The following is a 20,831-nucleotide window of genomic DNA, read 5'->3' as shown; positions in this document are numbered from 1 at the left end:
GTATGAGGACCCATTTATAAAAGTTGATATTTCAGCATTACTAAGAGTCAGGAACAGAAGAGGAACCTTCACAGAGTGCAGCCTTGGTGCTGCTGAAGGTGGCTCTTTACTTAAAAACGCCCTGGGGGGGGTGACAGGTTCCCTTTAAAGGGAATGTTTTACAAATGACAAAAATATGGTTGACTTTAAGGCCAAACTAACCCATCGCACTTTGATGGTCCTAGTAAGGAGAGCGATGCCGGACCGCTTCTGGGTCTATCGCTCTGAACCTGAAAACATCATCGTCATTTGTGAGGCTTTTGAGTTCTAGCCTGGAGAAGTGTGGCCAGTCCGGACATCACTGTCCATATTCGGACCGGGAAAGTTGGAAGCGTGAAACAGCGCTCATTTGCCCATGAGTTGTGTCTGGTATTGCAGCTCAGCTTAATTGATGTGACTTTTGGGCTGACCTGCAAGTGTAAGACTGCTGTTTTTGGAAGAAATCCAACACATTTTTCTAATCGTGGACTCCTCTTTAATTTAAAAAGAAAAAAGTGTTCGATACGAATTTCCGAATGAGATTAATAAGACTTGCGTCAAATTCTTACATTATTAATCCTATCAGCGACGCAGTAATAAGCAGTGGCCCTTACTTTATGCCAGCCTTTCAGTGGCCATTTTCTTTTCTTTAGCATGAATCCTTCATGTTTTTCAGGTTTCTGGACACTTGTCTGTCCTATCTTCAGCCCCTCTATGATTTCCCAGCTATCTCCTTCCTGGGAAAAAAAAACATGAATGTTACCAAACTGATATATCAGCATGTAGTTTGTGTACATGACACAGAACAAATTAATAAGTCATGTGGAAAGACCCTTTAAAGAGTCAATATTAACTTTTAGGATTGCTACTTCCAATAGGTGGAGCTAGAGTTCTTGTTCTCTTCCTTGACAAAGATACTAAATTTGCAGGGGAGCATGGCATGGCCGATAAGCGTCAGTACGCTTTACCGCTTAGAACACACCGAGCAATCTTAGGCCTGTTTCACACTTCCGTTTTTGTGTCCGCCAAACGGATCCGTTTCCGTTTTTTTGACGGAAACTGATGCAAACGGATCCGTTTTTAAAAACCGGATCCGTTTTTTTGACGGATCCGCGGTAACCGTAATGGAAGTCTATGGGACAAAAAAACGGATCCTGCAAAAAATGGCGGATCCGTTTTTTTACGGAAAACAACGGATTTTGACGGATTTGAAAAAACGGAAGTGTGAAACAGGCCTTATCTGTTGTATTATCTATGGACAAAGAAAAATGTATGGAAATGTAAAAATCCAGTAACTTCTAACAACATTTCCCAGAATGGACCTTGGTGATATCAATTCCTGATCGTCCATCACTGGTCTGGAATCACCACTTGTGCCTAAGAACCAAAAGGTGATTCTGCTAGGACTATTTCCCTCTCTAAGAACAAGAGGACTGAAGCTGCAATCAAATCTTTCCCGGGCACCATATACAATCCCAATTCCAAAAAAGGTTGTAACACTGCGCAAAAATGTAAAGAATGCAATAATTTGTCAATTTCTTATCACCATATTTATTCACAACAGAAAATAAAATGCAGATCAGAAGGTGAAAGTTAGACATGTCTCCTTTTCATTTGAATAATTAACATCTGTGTCGGTTTCTGCTTGAGCTGCTAGACGGTGCAGCACTTTCATTGCAGGTAGTGCTTAACAGCATCAATCCTAATTAATTCCTGGTACTTGTGGGTCCGGCCAGTCCAGAAGCTTTTGGGTACCTCCTGTTTGGGTTTCTTTCGGCTGTTAGCACTGGATGGGGCTTTTCACTTTATAAACCTCTGAGAGCCAGTTCTCACTACCAGTTCTTGTTTGTGCTACCTGGTTTTACCTGTGTTCTGTGCAGCTGGTGGTTCATCCTGATTTATCCTGTTCCCTGACCTTGGCTAGTTTATTGACGTTTCTCCTGCCTGATGATTTTGTACCTCTCGTACCTCCTGGATCTGACCCGGCTACCTGACTATCATTTTTTTGACAGCTTGTGCCACCAAACAGTAGTTGACTCCTTAGCCCCAGCCAGGGATCCCTGTGTAAGTCCAGATCCCGGTACAGAGTTTATGGGATAAAAGTTAGGGAATACCCCAGGTTTTAGGAAGCGGAGTAGCTTGCACCAAGCCTGTTCATAGTAGCCATTTTTAGCTGCCAGTTGACCATGAACAGTGCCCATGTGACACTCACTTAGAAATTGATGGCAGAAAAACTTATGGAACAAAAAAGTAGGAACAGGCTAAACCAACGGCTGGAAAAGTGGTACTAATGAAAAACAAATGGAGGGTCAGAGAAAACATAGGACCCGATTGATTATCACCGGCATAGTAAATGCCTTTTAATGTAGGGGCATTAGGGAGTAGGATGCACCATATTCAATGAGCGATGCACGCTACTTACTGAATTTTGCACATCACCGCAGTCGTGTGCATCTTGTCAGGAATGTTACTTCAGTCAGGGGCTGGAATAATATTTCTGGTGCAACTTTTCATGAATTGGCAGGGCGGGCAATGACATGTCCTGTCCTGCCCATGCTCCCTTTCAAGGTCCCAGACATGTAGTATGTAACTGATGCACACAAGACGTGGTGACGAGTAGATCAAGTGCTTGAAATAGGATCTATAAAATGAGCTCCTGTTAAATCAGCCACTATTGGGAGTGGAATATAAACCGCTGACTCCCATTATGATGGCCTGATGGAAAATTAAGAAAGACTCATTATTCTGATTTATGCAACATCAGCCTTTGGCTTCTGACGCTCGTAGTTTGGAAGTGTATGGGAACATACGGTATCTAATGGCGATATGTACGAAACGTTAAGGGAGCTTCACAGTGTTGTGGGCTGCTTGTACAATGTACATGGAGACGAATCGCTGGCATCATGTCTCGCTGTATAAACAGCTAACATAGGCAAGAAAATGAACGGCTGCAGGTAATAATACATATTGATTGCAGAAATCAGCTCTTACCATGACAGGGATTAATACCGCCTGCTCTGCGTGATCTCATCGTATCTAACGTTCTGCATTTACGTTATTCTGGATGAACACAGACACCCATGGCGACACATTGACAGGTTTCCACTGCACGGCAGCATTCCCGGCCACCTCCTGTCATCCAAGCCAATGGGGCCGGCAATAAATACCCAATAGCCGGCTAGCTGAGAGAGCCATTCTTACTATAGGTGTTCAGAACCCAAGCGATCATTAAGTGACAGCATATAATAGCGATACGCCATTACTTACCAAGATGGAAAACACCTCTAACCCCTTCCCGCCGTGGCCAATTTTTTTTTATCCTTCGACAGCCTTTTTTTGAAGCACCAGTTGTATGAATGACACCATTCATTTTAGTACACAATGTACTGCTAAAATCAGAATAAAATTCCAAGTACAGCGAAATGCTAAAAATAAAAAAAAAAGGCTGCAATTCCACCATTACTTTTCTTTTTGCGGCGTTTATTGTGCGGTAAAATTGATCCAGAAACATAATTCCTCAGGTCAGTAAGATTAGGTCAAAGTCAAATCTGTATAATTTTTTTTTTAATTGTTATTTAAGTGGTTAACAAAAATGGCGAGCTGGCTTTTTTATACACCATTTTTGGGTACAAACGATGTAGAAGGAACGCGGCACGATGAAAATGCAGTCCAATCTGCAGGCACCATGTCATAGATCAGAGATGATTGATATATAGTTTGGTGGGAAAATATTCAGCATAAACTGTGCATTAATCATTTAAAACTCTACTTTTTCTGGGATTTTCAATCCAGTGGGCAGTCCTATCAGTGATTGACAGCTCTCTCTGTATGCACACAGGCATAAAATCACAGAAAAAGCAGAAGTTGTAATGATTAAAACACAGATTGTATAGAATCTTTTCTAATAATACTATATATCAATCTACGCCGCTCCTCCTGCTTTATAGCATGACCACCACAGATTAGAAGGCCTTTTCATGGTGACAGGTTCCCTTTAATTTGTTTTTCATTGTATTTTTTGTGGTGTTACAGTGACTGAAAAAACAGTAATTCTGGCATTTCAGCTTTTTTCCTCTTTATAGCCTTTACTATAGGGGTTAATAAATGTTATAGTTTGATAAATCGGACTTTTGCATCATTACCAGCCTATAAATACAAAGCTAACGATGCCTCAAACCATATTGTGGTGGAAACATATATAAATTTTTATTTTTTTGTGTTGTCCATTACTATAATATTTTTATGTCTCAGAAGCAGGTTACATGCTGATAATATTATAGTACACACCATTTCATTCTTTAGTAAAGGGGTTGTCTGCTACTCTAAAATAAATTATAAATAGGCCTAGGGTGGTGGGACAAAGAAAAGTCACTCACCTACCATACCGGCACTGCCCCTGAGTTCTTCACTCTCCATGTCCTTTACCGGTCTCCTCGCATTTTCCGAGGTCACCTTACCACTGCTGTTGATCAGCAGCTCAGATCGGTTGCAGTCTTCAAATTCCATCCATGCCAGAAGAAATAATTTTTCTTTTTTTTTTGGCTAAGGCTACGTTCACATGTCCATTTATCATCCGATAGAACAGATCCAGCAGCAATCATTTGGCAAAAAAGTTGTGCAGATTGTCCGTTTTTAAAAAATGGATTTCAGTTAGACCCAATTTTTTTTTTTTTGCCAACAATGAAACATGGATTTTTGTGAGTACTCACCGTAAAATCCTTTTCTCCGAGACGCTCATTGGTGGACACAGACTGTGGATGTGTGCTACTTCCGTCTGGAGGCTGACACTAGGCATACAAAAAACAAGTTAGCTCCTCCTCCACCGCATACACCCTCGCCCCTATAGCGGGCGGAAACCAGTTTAGTGCAAAAGCAGTAGGAGGACATACAAAAATTAGCCTTAATGCAATAAATCATATGTCTGAAAAAGGGATCACCCTGTCTTAAACAAGAAAATATGTTAAATAATAAGTATGAGCCAACCGGCTATCAGGGTGGGTGCTGTGTCCCCCAATGAGCGTCTCGGAGAAAAGGATTTTACGGTGAGTACTCACAAAAATCCATGTTTCTCCTTCGTCTCATTGGGGGACACAGAGAGTGTGGGACGTCCTAAAGCAGTCCCTGGGTGGGATAACACTCACCGATCCAAGCCGCATGCTTTCCTGTTTAAAGGTTTGCCACTGCTGCTTGGAGAATTTTTCTGCCCAGGCTCGCATCTGACGAAGCCTGAGTATGCACACTGTAATGTTTACAAAAAGTGTGCAGGCTGGCCCAGGTTGCTGCCTTGCATACCTGTTCTGCCGAAGCCTGGTGCCGAAGCGCCCACGAGGCGCCCACTGCCCGAGTAGAGTGCGCCCTTACTCCAGCTGGAACTGGCGTGCCTCTAATACGGTAGGCCTCCTGAATGGTTAGGCGAATCCATCTGGCTATGGTTGACCGTGAGGCTGCGAGGCCCTTCCTGCACCCTTCGGGGATCACAAACAACGAATCCGTCTGGCGGAAAGGTGCTGTACTCGACACGTATCTCCTGAGAGCTCTTACCAGATCCAATGTGTGGAGCGCATTTTCCACCCTGTGAACTGGCGCTGGACAGAAAGAAGGCAGCACAATGTCCTCATTAATATGGAACGAGGACACCACCTTTGGTAAAAAAGGTGGCGGAGGCCTAAGGACTACCTTGTCCTTAAAAAAGGTCAGGAAAGGGGCTCTACAAGATAACGCTCCCAACTCCGATACTCGCCTAATGGATGTTATGGCTACCAGGAACACCACCTTTCTGGATAGATATGCCAATGAAACATCCTGTAGTGGCTCAAACGGAGCCTCCTGTAGTACAGACAGGACCAGATTAAGATCCCAGGCCTCCAATGGTGCTCTGAAGGGAGGTACTAAATGAACGACCCCCTGCAGGAACGTTCTGACCTGCAAATTGGTAGCGATCTTTCGCTGAAACAGGACTGACAGGGCCGATATCTGTCTTCTAAGGGAACTTGGCGCCAAACCTGCGTCTAGGCCAGACTGAAGGAAAGCCAGTATGTTGGGCATAGAGAAGGACAATGGCGGAACCCCGTGTTCCCGACACCACTGGAAGAAAACCTTCCAAGTGTTATAATAGATCCTTGCCGAGGCTGGCTTTCGGGCCCTTACCATTGTCGCGACTACCTCGCGCCCAAACCCCGCCTGGGTCAGCACCCAAGATTCAATGGCCACGCCGTCAAACGCAGGGCCCCTAAGTTCGGGTGGCAGATCGGTCCCTGGGACAGTAAATCTGGTCGTTCCGGTAGCCGCCATGGTACGTCTGCGATGAGCTGTACCAGATCCGCGTACCATGCCCGTCGGGGCCAATCCGGGGCCAGCAGAATTGCCGGAACCCCCTCTGTTTTGATCTTCCCGATAACCCTGGGGAGAAGTGGCAGCGGCGGGAACAAGTATGGGAGCCGAAATTGGTTCCAGGGTATCACCAATGCGTCCGCTGCGATTGCTTGCAGATCCTGAGACCGGGCGACAAACACGCCCACTTTGGCGTTCTTCCTGGAGGCCATCAAGTCCACGTCTGGTGTTCCCCAGCGCTGGCAAATCTGCTGGAACACCTCGGGATGTAGTGACCACTCCCCGGCCGTGATGTCCTGGTGGCTTAGGAAATCCGCTGCCCAATTCTCGACGCCTGGAATGTGAACCGCTGAGATCATCGAGTGGCTCCTCTCGGCCCAGCGGAGCACATGTCCCACCTCGCGCATGGTTGCCCTGCTGCGTGTGCCCCCCTGGTGATTCACGTACGCCACTGCCGTGGCGTTGTCCGACTAAATCCGAATCGGGTATCCTGCTAGCACGTGTTGGAACTGTTGCAAGGCCAACCGTATTGCTCGAATCTCCAACAGATTGATAGGGAGACGAGCTTCCTGAGGCAACCACTGCCCCTGTGCCGTATGGTGGCGGAAGATTGCCCCCCAACCGGAGAGACTCGCATCGGTCGTGATCACTAACCAATGATCCGGAGGAAAGGGCTTTCCCTGCAGAAGCGACCGATCGCGTGTCCACCATTGAAGAGTCTGTCGGACCTGAGAGGACAACCTGCACGGGTGATCGAGTGAGAACGGGCTCCTGTCCCAAGCCGCTAACAGGGCATGCTGCAGGGGGTGGAGATGAAACTGAGCAAACGGGATTGCTTCCATCGCTGCCACCATCCTGCCCAGGACCCCCATCCCGAATCGGATAGTATGGAGGCCTGGCTGTTGAAGTCTTCGAGCTCCCTGTCGGAGTGCCGGAGCCTTGTCCTGAGGGAGAATTACCAATCCCTGGGAGGTATCGAATATCATCCCTAGGAAAACAATCCTCTGGGCCGGCGTGAGGAATGATTTCTTCCTGTTGATCATCCATCCTAGACGAGACAAGGTATCCAGTGTGATGGTGACACTCTCCTCGCACGCTGGACGGGACGGGACGGGCCCTTTACCAGAAGGTCGTCCAGGTATGGCAACACCACAATGCCCCGGGAATGGAGAGTGGCCATGGCGACCGCCATCACCTTCGTGAATATTCTGGGGGCCGTGGCCAAACCGAAAGGCAGCGCCACAAACTGGAAGTGCCGTCCCTCGACCGCAAACCGTAGGAATCTCTGATGCGGGGGAAAAATAGGGATGTGTAAATAAGCATCCTGAACATCGATTGAGGCCAGGTATTCTCCCTTCTCCATGGAGGATATAACCGACCGGAGGGACTCCATGCGAAAATGCCTGACCCTGATGAACCTGTTTAGTAGCTTTAGGTCCAGAACCGGCCTTACCGCTCCATCCTTTTTGGGCACTGTGAACAGGTTGGAATAAAACCCTTGGGTTCTTTCGCTCCTTGGCACCGGAACGATGACCCCTTTGTGCTGCAGCACTTCGATGGCCCCCCGTAATGCCTCTGCCCGAGACCTTGACTTGGGAAGCCGGGAGGGAAAAAATCGTGTTGGCGGACGTTTTATAAACTCTATCTTGTACCCGGAAGATATCAGCTCCATCACCCATGCGTCGCGTGCCACCGCAGCCCATATGTGACAGAACCGGCGCAGACGACCGCCAATCCTGCTGTCCTCGGGTACCGCACTTCTCGAGTCATTTTGTAGAGGGCCTCTGGGACCTGGCCCCCCTTGATCTGGGCGGACGCCCTCGCATCCTACCCAGCGGGTTGGTCCTGTAGGTGACCTGACGCTCTTTGTCATGGTTATAGCGCGCAGAAGCGGGGGTACTGGCCGCTGCCATCCACGCGGGGGCGCGAAATGCCCGAAAACGCGCCTGAGGCTGACGAAATGGCGTCCTTGTTTTCTGTTGTGGGAGAAAACTACTTTTACCCCCTGTTGCGTCCGAAATGAGTCTATCCAATTCTTCCCCAAATAGTCGGTTACCCTGAAAGGGCAGGGAAGTCAAGGATTTTTTAGACACCGAATCAGCCCGCCACAGCCTTAACCACAAGGCTCTCCTAATGGCGATTGCGTTTGCTGCTGCAAGTGCTGCGCTATTAGCTGCATCCAAGGATGCATTAATTAGATAGTCACCCGCCATTGCGATCTGACTTGTTATCTCGGCCACCTCTGCTGGCAACTCCCTATCCTGCAGGATCTCATTTAAAGAGTCCGACCAGGACATCATGGCTTTGGCTACCCATGTTGCCGCAAAGGAAGGGAAGAGCGCCGATCCTGATGCTTCGTACACCGAGCGCGCTAATCCCTCTATGAGCCGATCCGTGGGGTCCTTGATGGCCGAACCACTAGGCACTGATAACAGGGATCTTGAGGCCAGGCGGGATACCGGGGGATCCACCGCCGGAGACTCTGCCCATTTTTTACAGAGCTCTGGCGCAAATGGATATCTTGATCCTAGCGTCTTCTGTCCTGAAAAACGCTTGTCTGGCCGTTCCCGGTGCCGCTGCACTATATCCTCGAACTCAGGATGAGTGCTGAACACTCTCCGCGGCTTCCGGGCCTTTTTAAAAGACACCTTATGCCCTGCGGTTAGGGTGACCTCATCATCAATACCCAGAGTCTGGTTGACAGCCTCAATGAGACTGTCCACCGTCTCCCGGCACCCTGGGGTGTCCAGGTCCAAGGATTCTTCCACATCCTCTACTGAGCTCTGCTCGCTCCCTGAAAGGGGTGACGGCGAGCGTGATGCCACACTCGCAGATGCTGAAGCACCGGAGGGGCCTGGCGACACAGTATGGGTTCTCTTCCTATGTGCCTGCCTAGAGAGAGTGCGGCCCCTGCAGGCCGGCGGCTCATGTGAGGAGGCAGAACCCTCCCAACCAGGCGAGCCGTCATCTCTACCCCTATCCGGGGCCTGAAGGGTCTCAATTGCCTTTGTTAATGATACCATAGACCGAGAGAGGGATACCGCCCACTCTGGGGGTTCCGGACCCCTGGGCTCTGCTGCGGGGGAGGGCTCCTGGGCGCGTTCGGTGTCACAGGTTTCACATAATTTACTGGTCTGCGCTCGTGGGAATCTAACCCCACAGGAAACGCATGCGGCATAGAAGGATGTGTGCGCTTTACCTTTTCCAGACATACTGCTGGAAAAGGCCAGAAAAATAAATAGATTCTTATATAGGAGGGCGAATGCGGAGGAGAGGGGAGCCCTATATGCCCTAGCGTAGCCTTCAGGCCAGGGTCACACTTACCCCTCTGTAAGTCCTTTCCCGACTCCTGCCGTGGGAGGCCCCTCCAGCTGCGTTGGTGGTGGTCTCCGGGGACTGCCGCGCTTTGTGCGGTAAGCTGCGCTTCATGCGGCCTACCCCGGACTGCCGTTGGGGACTCCATTTTATCCGGCGCCCGCCCTGCCAGGAGGGGGGCGGCGCCGGAAGTGACGCCGACGGACGCCGCGCTGAGGGCGGGACTTCCGCCCGCGGACCAGGCCGGAGCCGCGGCCTAAATTACGATACCCCCCGCCCCGGATCCTGTAACGCCGATACCGGGGACGGGGGGCGCCGAAGCAACGCCGCCTAAGACGCGGCCGGAGCGCTGCCGCCCACTTCCGCCCGCGGCCTAGGCCGAAGCCGCGGGCTAAATTAATGGCGCAACCCACCTGGGGTCCAAACGCCGGGCCCCAGCGACGTCCTCTCCTCCACCTCCTGTGCAGCCACTGCCCGCTCTGCCCCAGGTATTGGGGGGGTTTGGGGGGAGGTGGTCCACCTGACTCTGCGCCCAGGGCCCTCCGCACCTGCTAGTCTCCTTCTTGGACGGTGCAGGCACCCTAACTCCGTCTGCCCTGTAGGGGCGAGGAGAGGGACCGTCCGCCGCCATGCAGCACCGCTGTCAAGCGTTGGTGGAGCAGTGGGGGCGCACAGACTAGTCTTGTGCCCGTGTGCAAGCCCATGGTTTCCATACCTAGGGGTGGACAGGGCTAAGTCTGGCATAGTGTCCCACGTCGCGGGAGAGGAGACGTGGAGGGACTCTCGCACGTAGTCGCCCGTTGCTGGTTTGGGGAAATCGGATCCTTTCTATAGGATGCGTTGCCCCTTCTCGTCTTCAAAAAATAACAAACACGAAAAATAGATGTCTGGGGAAAAGTCCCAGAGGTGTCCCTCGGTGCGGGAAAGGATACGCGGAGCGATGCTCAACGCGTGCTCGACCGTTGATGGTTTGGGGAGATCGGACCCTTTCTATAGGATCCATCGCCCCTATCTCCTCTTCATAGTGAGAACCGAAAAAGAAACCTAGTCTGGGGAAACCAGACTGCGTGTGCCTCCAAAGACACTAAGCAAAAAACTGGTTTCCGCCCGCTATAGGGGCGAGGGTGTATGCGGTGGAGGAGGAGCTAACTTGTTTTTTGTATGCCTAGTGTCAGCCTCCAGACGGCAGTAGCACACACCCACAGTCTCTGTGTCCCCCAATGAGACGAAGGAGAAATCTACAGAAAACGGATCTGTTAATTAGCCACTCGTTCTCCCATTTGAAAACAGATCCGTTTTTGGCTTACTGGAGGTAGAAAAATAAAGATTTAACATATACTACTGGACATTTCAGAAGGTAGAAGGAGGTACTCAGGGCTAAGGTTCGGCGACCACGGACTACTGATGAGGTGGCCGGACCAGTGTCTTGACAATTCTTTTTAGTGGTCTATAGTTTTGATCCATAAGTGGATGTGAGTAATGGGTTATTCCCAATCTACATAAGTAAATCACCTATCCACTCTATAGTTGATAACTGTTAGATCAGTGCGGATCCCACCACTGGAATCTATATCAATGCCCAATATGGTAGATTTGTGTCCTCCATTCTCCTACGGTGCACCCTTGTCCACAAGACAACAGTATGCACCCTGCCACTTCATATAAATCCAGGAAAATTAAGATACTTGAAGGTAGCTTCACATTTTCAATGTCAAACTTGATTGGAACTTGGCACATGTAGCTCCATTTAACGTAACCTAGCTGGGTCTTGTGACAATGGGAGATCCAAGCGAGTCCCTATTTTTGAGTTCATGGGAGGTCCCACAGGTGGGACCTAAACGGACCTAAAATGTATAACCTATAATGGAGTAGACCTTTAAGTCTTTGGAGCTCTTACAATACTTTAGAATGTGTGGCAGACTTTTACGTACACTGCATTATACAGCATGGATGGCTCTAACACACTTTTAGATTAATGGCTGCACATATCAGAAAATGCAGTCTACGCCTGACGTAGCTATGGCACTAGCACCGGACAGCCTCAGCAAACCTTATATAGCCGAGTTACAGAAAGCATTCTGCGGCTGCCAGCTTGTAGCTGCCAAAGAAATACTTGCCAATAGCTCTTGATATAAAATTCCATCATTGGCAAATTATCACAGTAATTGAAAATCTGCATTGAGGAGAATTGCTGCATTCTGCTGTCATTATGCACATGTCAAATATTTAAATTGAAAAGGCCATCTGCCAAAGTGTAGACAATGGAGGAAGAGAATTAAGCACTAGCATCAGCATCAATATGTGTTCTGCATAGCACCCTCCAACCAGAGATGTATGCTGATTTTACTGTAGTTAAAGAGCACCTTTCACTGGATTTTATGCATTTAAACCGAGTTCCCTCCTCTAATTACCGCTGTTCCACTGATTTTGGAACAGTTTTTCCTTTTTTTTCTCTGCCCCTCCATTCCAAATTTATGCTCTCATTTAATAATGTTGTAAATAACCAACTGGGTATTACCACAGCACATCTCTGGGCATTAGCTTTTTCTCCTCTATGGCACAGGTCAATCAAAACATGGCCGTGTCATAGAGGAGAAAAAGCAAACACCCACGGAGAAAGTCACCGCTGCATCCTGCCTCAGCGTGTTCTCACTTCACAGACACCACATCCCTTCTTGCTATTGGAGAGCATAGGAGACCAGTAGTGCTGAAGAACAGGACAGAAAAACCACCATGGTTACTTACCGGTAGCCGGTTTTTCCGGAACCCATGACAGCACACCTGAGAGGGATCCGCCCGACCAGGAGAGGAACCTACTCAAATATAAGGGGCGGCACGTCTCCCCCGCTTCAGTTGGTTACAGAGCATGAGAGGACTTCCCGGTTAGTTACATGTTTATCCAACACCACATCACACAAATACACCCTACTAACGTGCACAACGATACGGTGAAAAGGGGGGGGGATATACGGGTGCTGTCATGGGTTCCGGAAAAACCGGCTACCGGTAAGTAACCATGGTGGTTTTCCCTTCACCCATGACAGCACACCTGAGAGATTTTTGGAGACTTCAAAACACCTTAGGGAGGGACCACTGCTTGAAGCACCCTTCTACCAAAGGTTAAGTCAGCAGAGGAGGATAGGTTTAATCTATAGTGCTTAAAGAAGGTTGATGGTGAGGCCCAGGTAGCGGCCTTACAAATTTGCTCAATTGATACCTCTGCCTTTTCAGCCCAGGAAGTCGCCACGGCTCTGGTGGAATGAGCCTTGATACTGTCAGGAAACAGAACACCACTAGCTGAGTAGGCAATACTAATGGCCTCCCTAATCCATCTGGCAATAGTCCCTTTTGACACTCCATAGCCCTTTCTGGCACCCTGGAAGGCAACAAATAGGGACTGGGACCTCCTCCTCTGGCTAGTCACTGACATATATTCTAGCAGGGTCCTTTTAACATCCAATTTGTGGAATTTCTCCTCCCCTGGGTTTTTTGGATTCTCACAGAAGGAGGGGAGGACAATCTCATGGCTGCGGTGGAAATCAGATACTACTTTCGGTAGATAAGCGGGGTCTGTTTTTAAGACGACCCTGTCCTGGTACACCTGAGTATAAGCTGGATTCACTGAGAGGGCCTGCAAGTCACTTACTGTAAGGGCCACTAAAATAATGGTCTTTAGGATAATATTTTACAGGCAGTTGTTGAATTGGTTCGAATGGCTCTTTCGTAAGGGCTTCTAACACCAGGTTTAAATCCCATGGGGCTATTCTTGGCAATGGGATAGGTCTGAACCTATGGCAGAATTTAATGAATCTAGCTACCCATCTGTTTGCCGCTATGTTGCAGTTATATAGTTGTCAGTATCTAGTCCTGGAATCTGTTTCTCTTGCCCTTAGACTTGCCCTTAGTTAACATGGATCTTGATGTTTCCACGTCGGCCATCTTGCTTCCTGCCAAAGCTGTATATAAAGCCAGCACCTGCTCTGATTCATTGCTTGTGTATTATGTATTGGACTTTGTGCCTCTGCAGTCCCAAGCCTGGACTTACTATCCCTGTTGGTCCTCTCTTAACGGCGGAGTCCTCTGCCAACCTGCACGTCTGGATCCCTGCCTGCTGACCGAGTGATTGCTGAACACTTGACTTCAGGAACCTCTGCCTGACTACACCTGCGGTGAAGTAAGAACTCCAGCCAGCTAGTGTGTTCCTCCGCTCTGCAAGAGTCTGTGTCTTGTGCCCGCATTGCTCAGTGACTTTGCATGCTGTGTCGCAGAGTATCAGCTCTGCTATCATATTGACTGAACATTTATCTGGACTTATATGCTATATTGCATTCAGATCATTAATACAATATTGCTTGTGCAACCCACTGTGTCTGTAGTCTCTTTGACCTAGCCACTGGTGTCCAGTTGTCTCCACTAGTATCGTGACAGGATACACAAGCCTTAAAAATGGATGCCGCTGGGTCAGAGACTTTAGAAGTGCGTGTTAAGAAGCTAAATAATATCACTGCCACTGTACACGCTGAAGTGCAGACATGGAAGAGCAGAATAGAAGGCCTAGAGGGGCAGACTAAATATGATATACAAGTACTCAGTCAGACCCTTCAGGAATTGCGTGGCCGAGTTGCGGCTCTGGAGGCACAATCTCAGGCTTCTGTTCCTACCATCCCCAAACTACCGCCATTTAGGTTTGGTGGCGACCGAGACAAGTACCGTGGGTTTCTGAACCAGTGTCGTTTATACTTTGCTGCACATGTCACACAGTTTCCTACAGACCGATCCAAAGTATTGACTATCATCATGTTGCTGACTAATAAGGCCCTTGCCTGGGCAAACCCTCTGATAGAATCACAGGATGCATGTCTGAATGACTTCAATATGTTTATCGCCGCCATGGGGCAGATGTTTGACGATCCGAACCGTGGCCTTACAGCTGAGACGGCCCTGCTGAATTTGCGTCAAGGTAAACGCCCAGTGACTGAGTATGCTATGGATTTTAGAAGGTGGGCTCAGGACACCACCTGGAATAGTGCAGCGAAGTACTCTATATTTAAGAAGGGGTTGTCCAGTTCCATCAAGGACGAGCTTGCACGTGCGGAGGCTCCCACTGCTCTAGGTGATTTCATCAATCACTGTATTCGCCTAGACGCTCGCATCTCCGAACGAAAACTAGAAAGGTGGTCTGAGATGAACCGCAGCAATAAATCGCTTCTTCCTTTCCTTCCTAAGGAGATTCCGGACCCAAGTCCTCAGGAGTCCACACCTGAGCCGATGCAGGTAAATTCCCTACGAAGTCGAGTAAGTGACGAACGGAAGGAATTTCGCTTCAAGGAGAATTTATGTTTTTACTGTGGGAAGTCAGGACATTTTATTATCAACTGCCCCAATCGTTCTCGCAGAACAACCGCAGCCGTGATAGAACGCGACTTCTCTGAATCATACTCCATGACTTCCGAATCAGGGCCACCCGAAATTGCAGCAACCGCTCCTGATTATGACTTTTCAGATATGAACTCTGTTACATCCGAAACGATACTACCCATTAATGCTGTTATTCTATCTTCTGCAGTTTCATACCCTTGCAATAAGAAAAAAGATTCACATTGTTACCTTCCTATCAAGATCTGGATTGACTCCCGTTGGGTGAACAGTTCCGCCATGATAGACTCTGGGGCTAGCGGTAACTTCATGGACACTTCTTTTGCTAGGGAATATGGAATCCGATCACAGAGAAGAGTGTCTTCAATTCTGATGGAGACTGTGGATGGGTCCCCTTTGACCTCGGGGCCCGTAGACCAGCAGACTGAACCACTGAAGGTCCTCATGGGAGATGATCACCAGGAGAAATTGCCCTTCCTTCTGATTTCCTCTCCACATTTCCCTATTATCTTGGGTTTACCCTGGTTGCAGGCTCAAAATCCCATCATTGACTGGGAGACTAAGAGATTGCGCTTCCCAGCTAAAGAGGTAACTTCTGAGAAATCGACTGATCCATCTCCGGCCAACCCATCATCGGACCTAGAGTTACCGGCAGTTTATAAAGAATTTTCGGACGTGTGCGATAAAAAGAATGCAGATAAATTACCACCACACCGCTCTTATGACTGCCCAATCGAGCTTCTGCCTGCTGCTACCATTCCTTTTGGTAATATTTATCCATTGTCCGATCCTGAGCTCAAGACTCTCAAAGAATATATCGACGAGAACCTGTCTAAGGGGTTTATACGCCCCTCATCCTCTCCAGCCGGTGCACCCATCTTTTTCGTTAAAAAGAAGGATGGATCCCTCAGACCCTGTGTTGATTACCGGGAAATTAACAAGGTAACCATCAAGAACCGCTACCCCCTGCCATTAATTCCGGAGCTTCTCGAGAGAGTTCGTCAGGCCAAGGTCTTTTCAAAATTGGACCTACGCGGGGCATACAATCTAGTCCGTATAAGACCTGGAGATGAATGGAAAACAGCATTTAGGTCTCGATATGGACACTTTGAGTATTTGGTCATGCCATTTGGACTTTGCAATGCCCCAGCAACGTTCCAACATCTCGTAAATGATATTTTCAGAGACATTCTTGATATTTTTGTCGTAATCTATTTGGATGACATTCTGATTTTTTCTAGCTCCATGGAGGAACATCAGCAACATGTCAAGACTGTCTTGCAGCGGTTGAGGGAACACCAGCTGTACATCAAGCTGGGGAAATGCGAATTTCACAAGTCGGAGATTCAATTCTTAGGTTATGTAATTTCTCCACAGGGTCTGAGTATGGATAACAGCAAGATCAAGGCAATTCAGGAGTGGCCAATCCCCAAGAACGTCAAGGAGGTCCAACGTTTCATCGGGTTTGCTAACTTCTACAGACGTTTCATCAAGAACTTCTCTGACATCGTCTCGCCCATCACCCGGTTGACACAGAAGAAGACAGCATTTATTTGGTCCCTTCAAGCCCAAGAAGCATTCTCTCGGCTCAAGACCAAGTTCACGTCAGCACCAGTACTGATCCACCCTGACCCGGAACTCGCCTTCATTATTGAAGTGGATGCCTCAAACTGTGCCACCGGGGCTATACTGTCCCAAAGAACAGGTGAGAAGAATTTACTTCATCCTTGTGCTTTTCTTTCCAAGCGACTGTCTCCTGCCGAAAAGAACTACGATGTAGGAAATAAAGAATTACTGGCTATCATCGCCGCCTTCAAGGAGTGGAGACATCTTCTGCAAGGAGCCTCACAGCCGATCGTGGTCCTCACGGATCACCGCAACCTTGAGTTCATCAGGTCAGCAAGATGCCTGACCCCACGGCAGGCCCGCTGGAGTCTTTTCCTTAATCAATTCAATTTTACAATCTCTTATAGACCAGGTTCTCGCAATGGAAAAGCAGATGCTCTATCCCGGATGTTCTCCACTGACGCTGTTCCAGATGCTCCACCTAAGACCATACTTTCTGATTGCAATTTTGTAGGAGTCATTCAGAATCAAGATTTGCTGCAGGTCATCAAAGAAGCTTAGAACTCTGATCTTTTCCTGTCTCATCCATCTGATGAGGTAAGCCTTCTTTTTAGGAATGGAGTTTGGACCCGGGAACGGCGCCTCTACATTCCTGAAGCCGTGAGGTTAAGAGTGTTGAGATTGGTTCATGATTCCAAGGTTGCAGGGCACAGAGGAATTCAGAAGACTCAAGAATTCTTATCTCGCTTCTTCTGGTGGCCAGGTTTTCGGAAGGATGTCCAGAAGTACGTTTCATCTTGTGAGGTATGTGCCAAATTCAAGGTTCCACGTGCCTCCCCTACTGGTCTGTTACAGCCTTTGCCGGTGCCGTCTCGCCCGTGGGGATCCATTTCTATGGACTTTATTGTAGAACTGCCCCTTTCTGAGGGAAAGAGTACGATTTTGGTGGTGGTCGATCGCCTGACCAAGGCGGCCCATTTCATCCCTTGTTCCGGTTTACCCTCTGCGAAGGACACTGCTGACCTAATTATCCAGAACATCTTTCGCCTGCACGGGGTTCCGGATGAAGTTGTTTCTGACCGTGGAGTTCAATTTACTTCAAAGTTTTGGCGAAGCTTTTGTTCAGCATTAGGCATAGAAGTTAACTTATCTTCTGCTTTCCACCCACAGTCCAACGGGCAGACAGAACGTACCAACCAAACACTAGAGCAATACCTTCGCTGCTATGTTTGCCATTTGCAAGATGATTGGGTAAGGCTACTCCCCTTGGCCGAATTCTCTTATAACAACTCCCAGAGTGCCTCCACCAAACAGTCTCCATTCTACGCTAACCTGGGATATCACCCTAGCATTCTTCCCAGATTACCGGTAGATACATCTTTACCAGCAGTTGCCGACAGGATCTCTTCACTTCAACAGAACCTTGAACTTCTGAAAGAGACTTTGGGTTCCGCACAAGAGAGGTACAAGAATGCAGCTGACAGATTTCGCAAACCAACACCAACATTTAAGGTAGGAGATTTAGTCTGGTTATCTACGAAGAATTTAAAGATGAAGATCCCTTCCCCTAAGTTGGGACAGAAGTACATTGGTCCTTATAGGATCAGTGGTCTGGTAGGTGCTGTTGCATGTCGCTTAAAACTCCCAAGAACACTGAAGATACATCCTGTCTTTCATACTTCCCTGCTAAAGACTGTAGTACCAAATCCTTTTCCAGGACGTTCATCTCCTCCTCCCGATCCCGTTCTTGTGGATGGTCAAGAGCAGTTCATCGTTGAGAGGATTCTGGATTCAAGAATCTACAGAAATCGACTGCAGTATTTGATTAAATGGCAAGGCTATTCCTCAGAGGAGAATTCCTGGGAACCCGTGGATAATATTAACGCCTCCCGACTGATTGAGCAGTTCCATCAAAGGTACCCTGGCAAGCCTGGTTTAGGGTCGTCCGGAGGCCGTTCTTGAGGTGGGAGTAATGTCAGTATCTAGTCCTGGAATCTGTTTCTCTTGCCCTTAGACTTGCCCTTAGTTAACATGGATCTTGATGTTTCCACGTCGGCCATCTTGCTTCCTGCCAAAGCTGTATATAAAGCCAGCACCTGCTCTGATTCATTGCTTGTGTATTATGTATTGGACTTTGTGCCTCTGCAGTCCCAAGCCTGGACTTACTATCCCTGTTGGTCCTCTCTTAACGGCGGAGTCCTCTGCCAACCTGCACGTCTGGATCCCTGCCTGCTGACCGAGTGATTGCTGAACACTTGACTTCAGGAACCTCTGCCTGACTACACCTGCGGTGAAGTAAGAACTCCAGCCAGCTAGTGTGTTCCTCCGCTCTGCAAGAGTCTGTGTCTTGTGCCCGCATTGCTCAGTGACTTTGCATGCTGTGTCGCAGAGTATCAGCTCTGCTATCATATTGACTGAACATTTATCTGGACTTATATGCTATATTGCATTCAGATCATTAATACAATATTGCTTGCGCAACCCACTGTGTCTGTAGTCTCTTTGACCTAGCCACTGGTGTCCAGTTGTCTCCACTAGTATCGTGACAATAGTGCGCCCAGTGCAGACACCTGAACTTTATGGGTATTTACCACTAGACCCTGAGCTAGCAGGTGTGGGATCTCTGGTAGTACCCATGGATCCAAGAGGGACATCATCTGCAGCAGCGAGAACCAGGGCCTTTGCCAGAACGGGGCTATTAAGATCACTCTGGCTTGATCTTCCCTTATTTTCCTCATAACTGTTGGGATCAGAGCTACTGGATGAAACGCGCAACCTAGTTTGAAATCCCATGGAATTTGCAATGAGTCCACCGCCCATGGGTTTTTTTTTTCCGGGTTTAATGAACAAAACCTCTCTGTCTGTTGCTTTTGTTGGCAAAGAGGTCTACTATCGGTTCTCCCCAGAGTTGTGCTATCTTCTGAAATACTAACTGATTTAGGGTCCATTCTCCTTGCTTTAGCATATTGCGGCTCAGGAAGTCGGCTTCTTCGTTTTCTACCCCCCTTATGTGTAGTGCCGTCAGGGAGAGTAGATGTCGTTCTGCTCTGTGAAAAATCTCGCTGGCCGCGTTCATTAAGGAGTGTGACCTTGTTCCCCCTGGTGATTGATATACACCACTGTCACTTTGTTGTCCGACATGATCCGGACATTGTGGCCTTTTAGACGGGTCATAAGGTTTTTTAAGGCTTTGTTTACTGCCTGTAGTTCTCTCAAGTTGGAGGATGCGTTTTGCTCTTCAGGCCCCCAGAATTATGTCAGTCACTGGTCTGTACCATAACATCCCTGACATCAGGTTTGTCTTGTCTAACCACCATCTGAGAGAGTTTTTGACCTCTAAGGAAAGCTCCAGCCTTCCTTCTAAACGCCCTCTCAGCGACCTCTGTGCTGACAGAATTTCTGCCTGAAGTTGTCGGGTGTGAAATTGTGCCCACCTGACCGCTGGAATACACGCTGTCAGAGTGCCCAGCAAGGACATTGCGCGTCTCAGAGTCATGTGAGGTTGATCTAGGGCCACCAAAGTCATATTTCTCACCTTTTCCATCTTGTCCTCTGGTAACAAACAAGTTTGTTGTTCTGAGTCCAGGATGAACCCTAGAAAAATCTGTCTCTTTAGGGGTTGTAGCTTTGATTTTTTATGTTTACCATCCACCCCAGTCTTTGTAGCAGGGCTGTGGAGTCGGTAAGCCAAACCTGCGACTCCGACTCCTCAATTTCCCTTACACCGACTCCGACTCCAACTCCACGACTCCGACACATATTGCTTATATTTAAGTGAAAAATTTATTGTAGTACAATGTGAACCTCAGACATTTAATCATTTTTATGATCCAATAATCAAGATATTTAGATAGAACAGAATATATATTGGTGTACTACCCGGTTTTCATTCTTTTTGGTACAGATACGATATGGATAGACAGATATGGATAAATGGATATATAGATAGGGCAGATTTCTAATCTGCTTTTGCTATTGAAAACATTATCTATGAGCTCAAAAACCTTTCAGGTGATGCGGTTTTTTGAAAAGATGATCAGCTTTTGCAGCTGAAAAACGTATCCTCAAAAAACACAGGAAAAACGCTGTGTGTGAATGTAGCCTTAGATCATGAATAGAACAGCCATTTATAGGACATTTCATAACTTTCCCAAACTCCTATGAAAAAATATTCAGCACATCCTGCATTGAATTACTGTACCCAATTTATTATATATTTTAGGAGT

The 20,831-nt window shown here is 47.9% G+C and overlaps 1 protein-coding gene across 6 annotated transcripts in view; it reads right to left on the bottom strand.

The window, feature by feature from the left end:
- The window catches only part of OSBPL6 (oxysterol binding protein like 6), a 327,603-nt gene that overhangs the window by 133,045 nt on the left and 173,727 nt on the right, over positions 1-20,831 (bottom strand). For all 6 annotated transcript variants that reach the window (XM_073577451.1, XM_073577453.1, XM_073577449.1 and 3 more), the window contains one exon: positions 633-755. In XM_073577451.1, the coding sequence (XP_073433552.1) occupies positions 633-755 (123 nt within the window). The remainder of the gene's footprint in view (positions 1-632; positions 756-20,831) is intronic.

This window comes from Dendrobates tinctorius, unplaced genomic scaffold (genome assembly GCF_039654945.1).
Source record: "Dendrobates tinctorius isolate UK_male_01 unplaced genomic scaffold, ASM3965494v1 ptg000056l, whole genome shotgun sequence".
Lineage (NCBI taxonomy): Eukaryota > Metazoa > Chordata > Amphibia > Anura > Dendrobatidae > Dendrobates > Dendrobates tinctorius.
The sequence above is the reverse complement of the archived record's forward strand: the minus strand, read 5'-3'. Positions and strand labels throughout refer to the sequence as shown.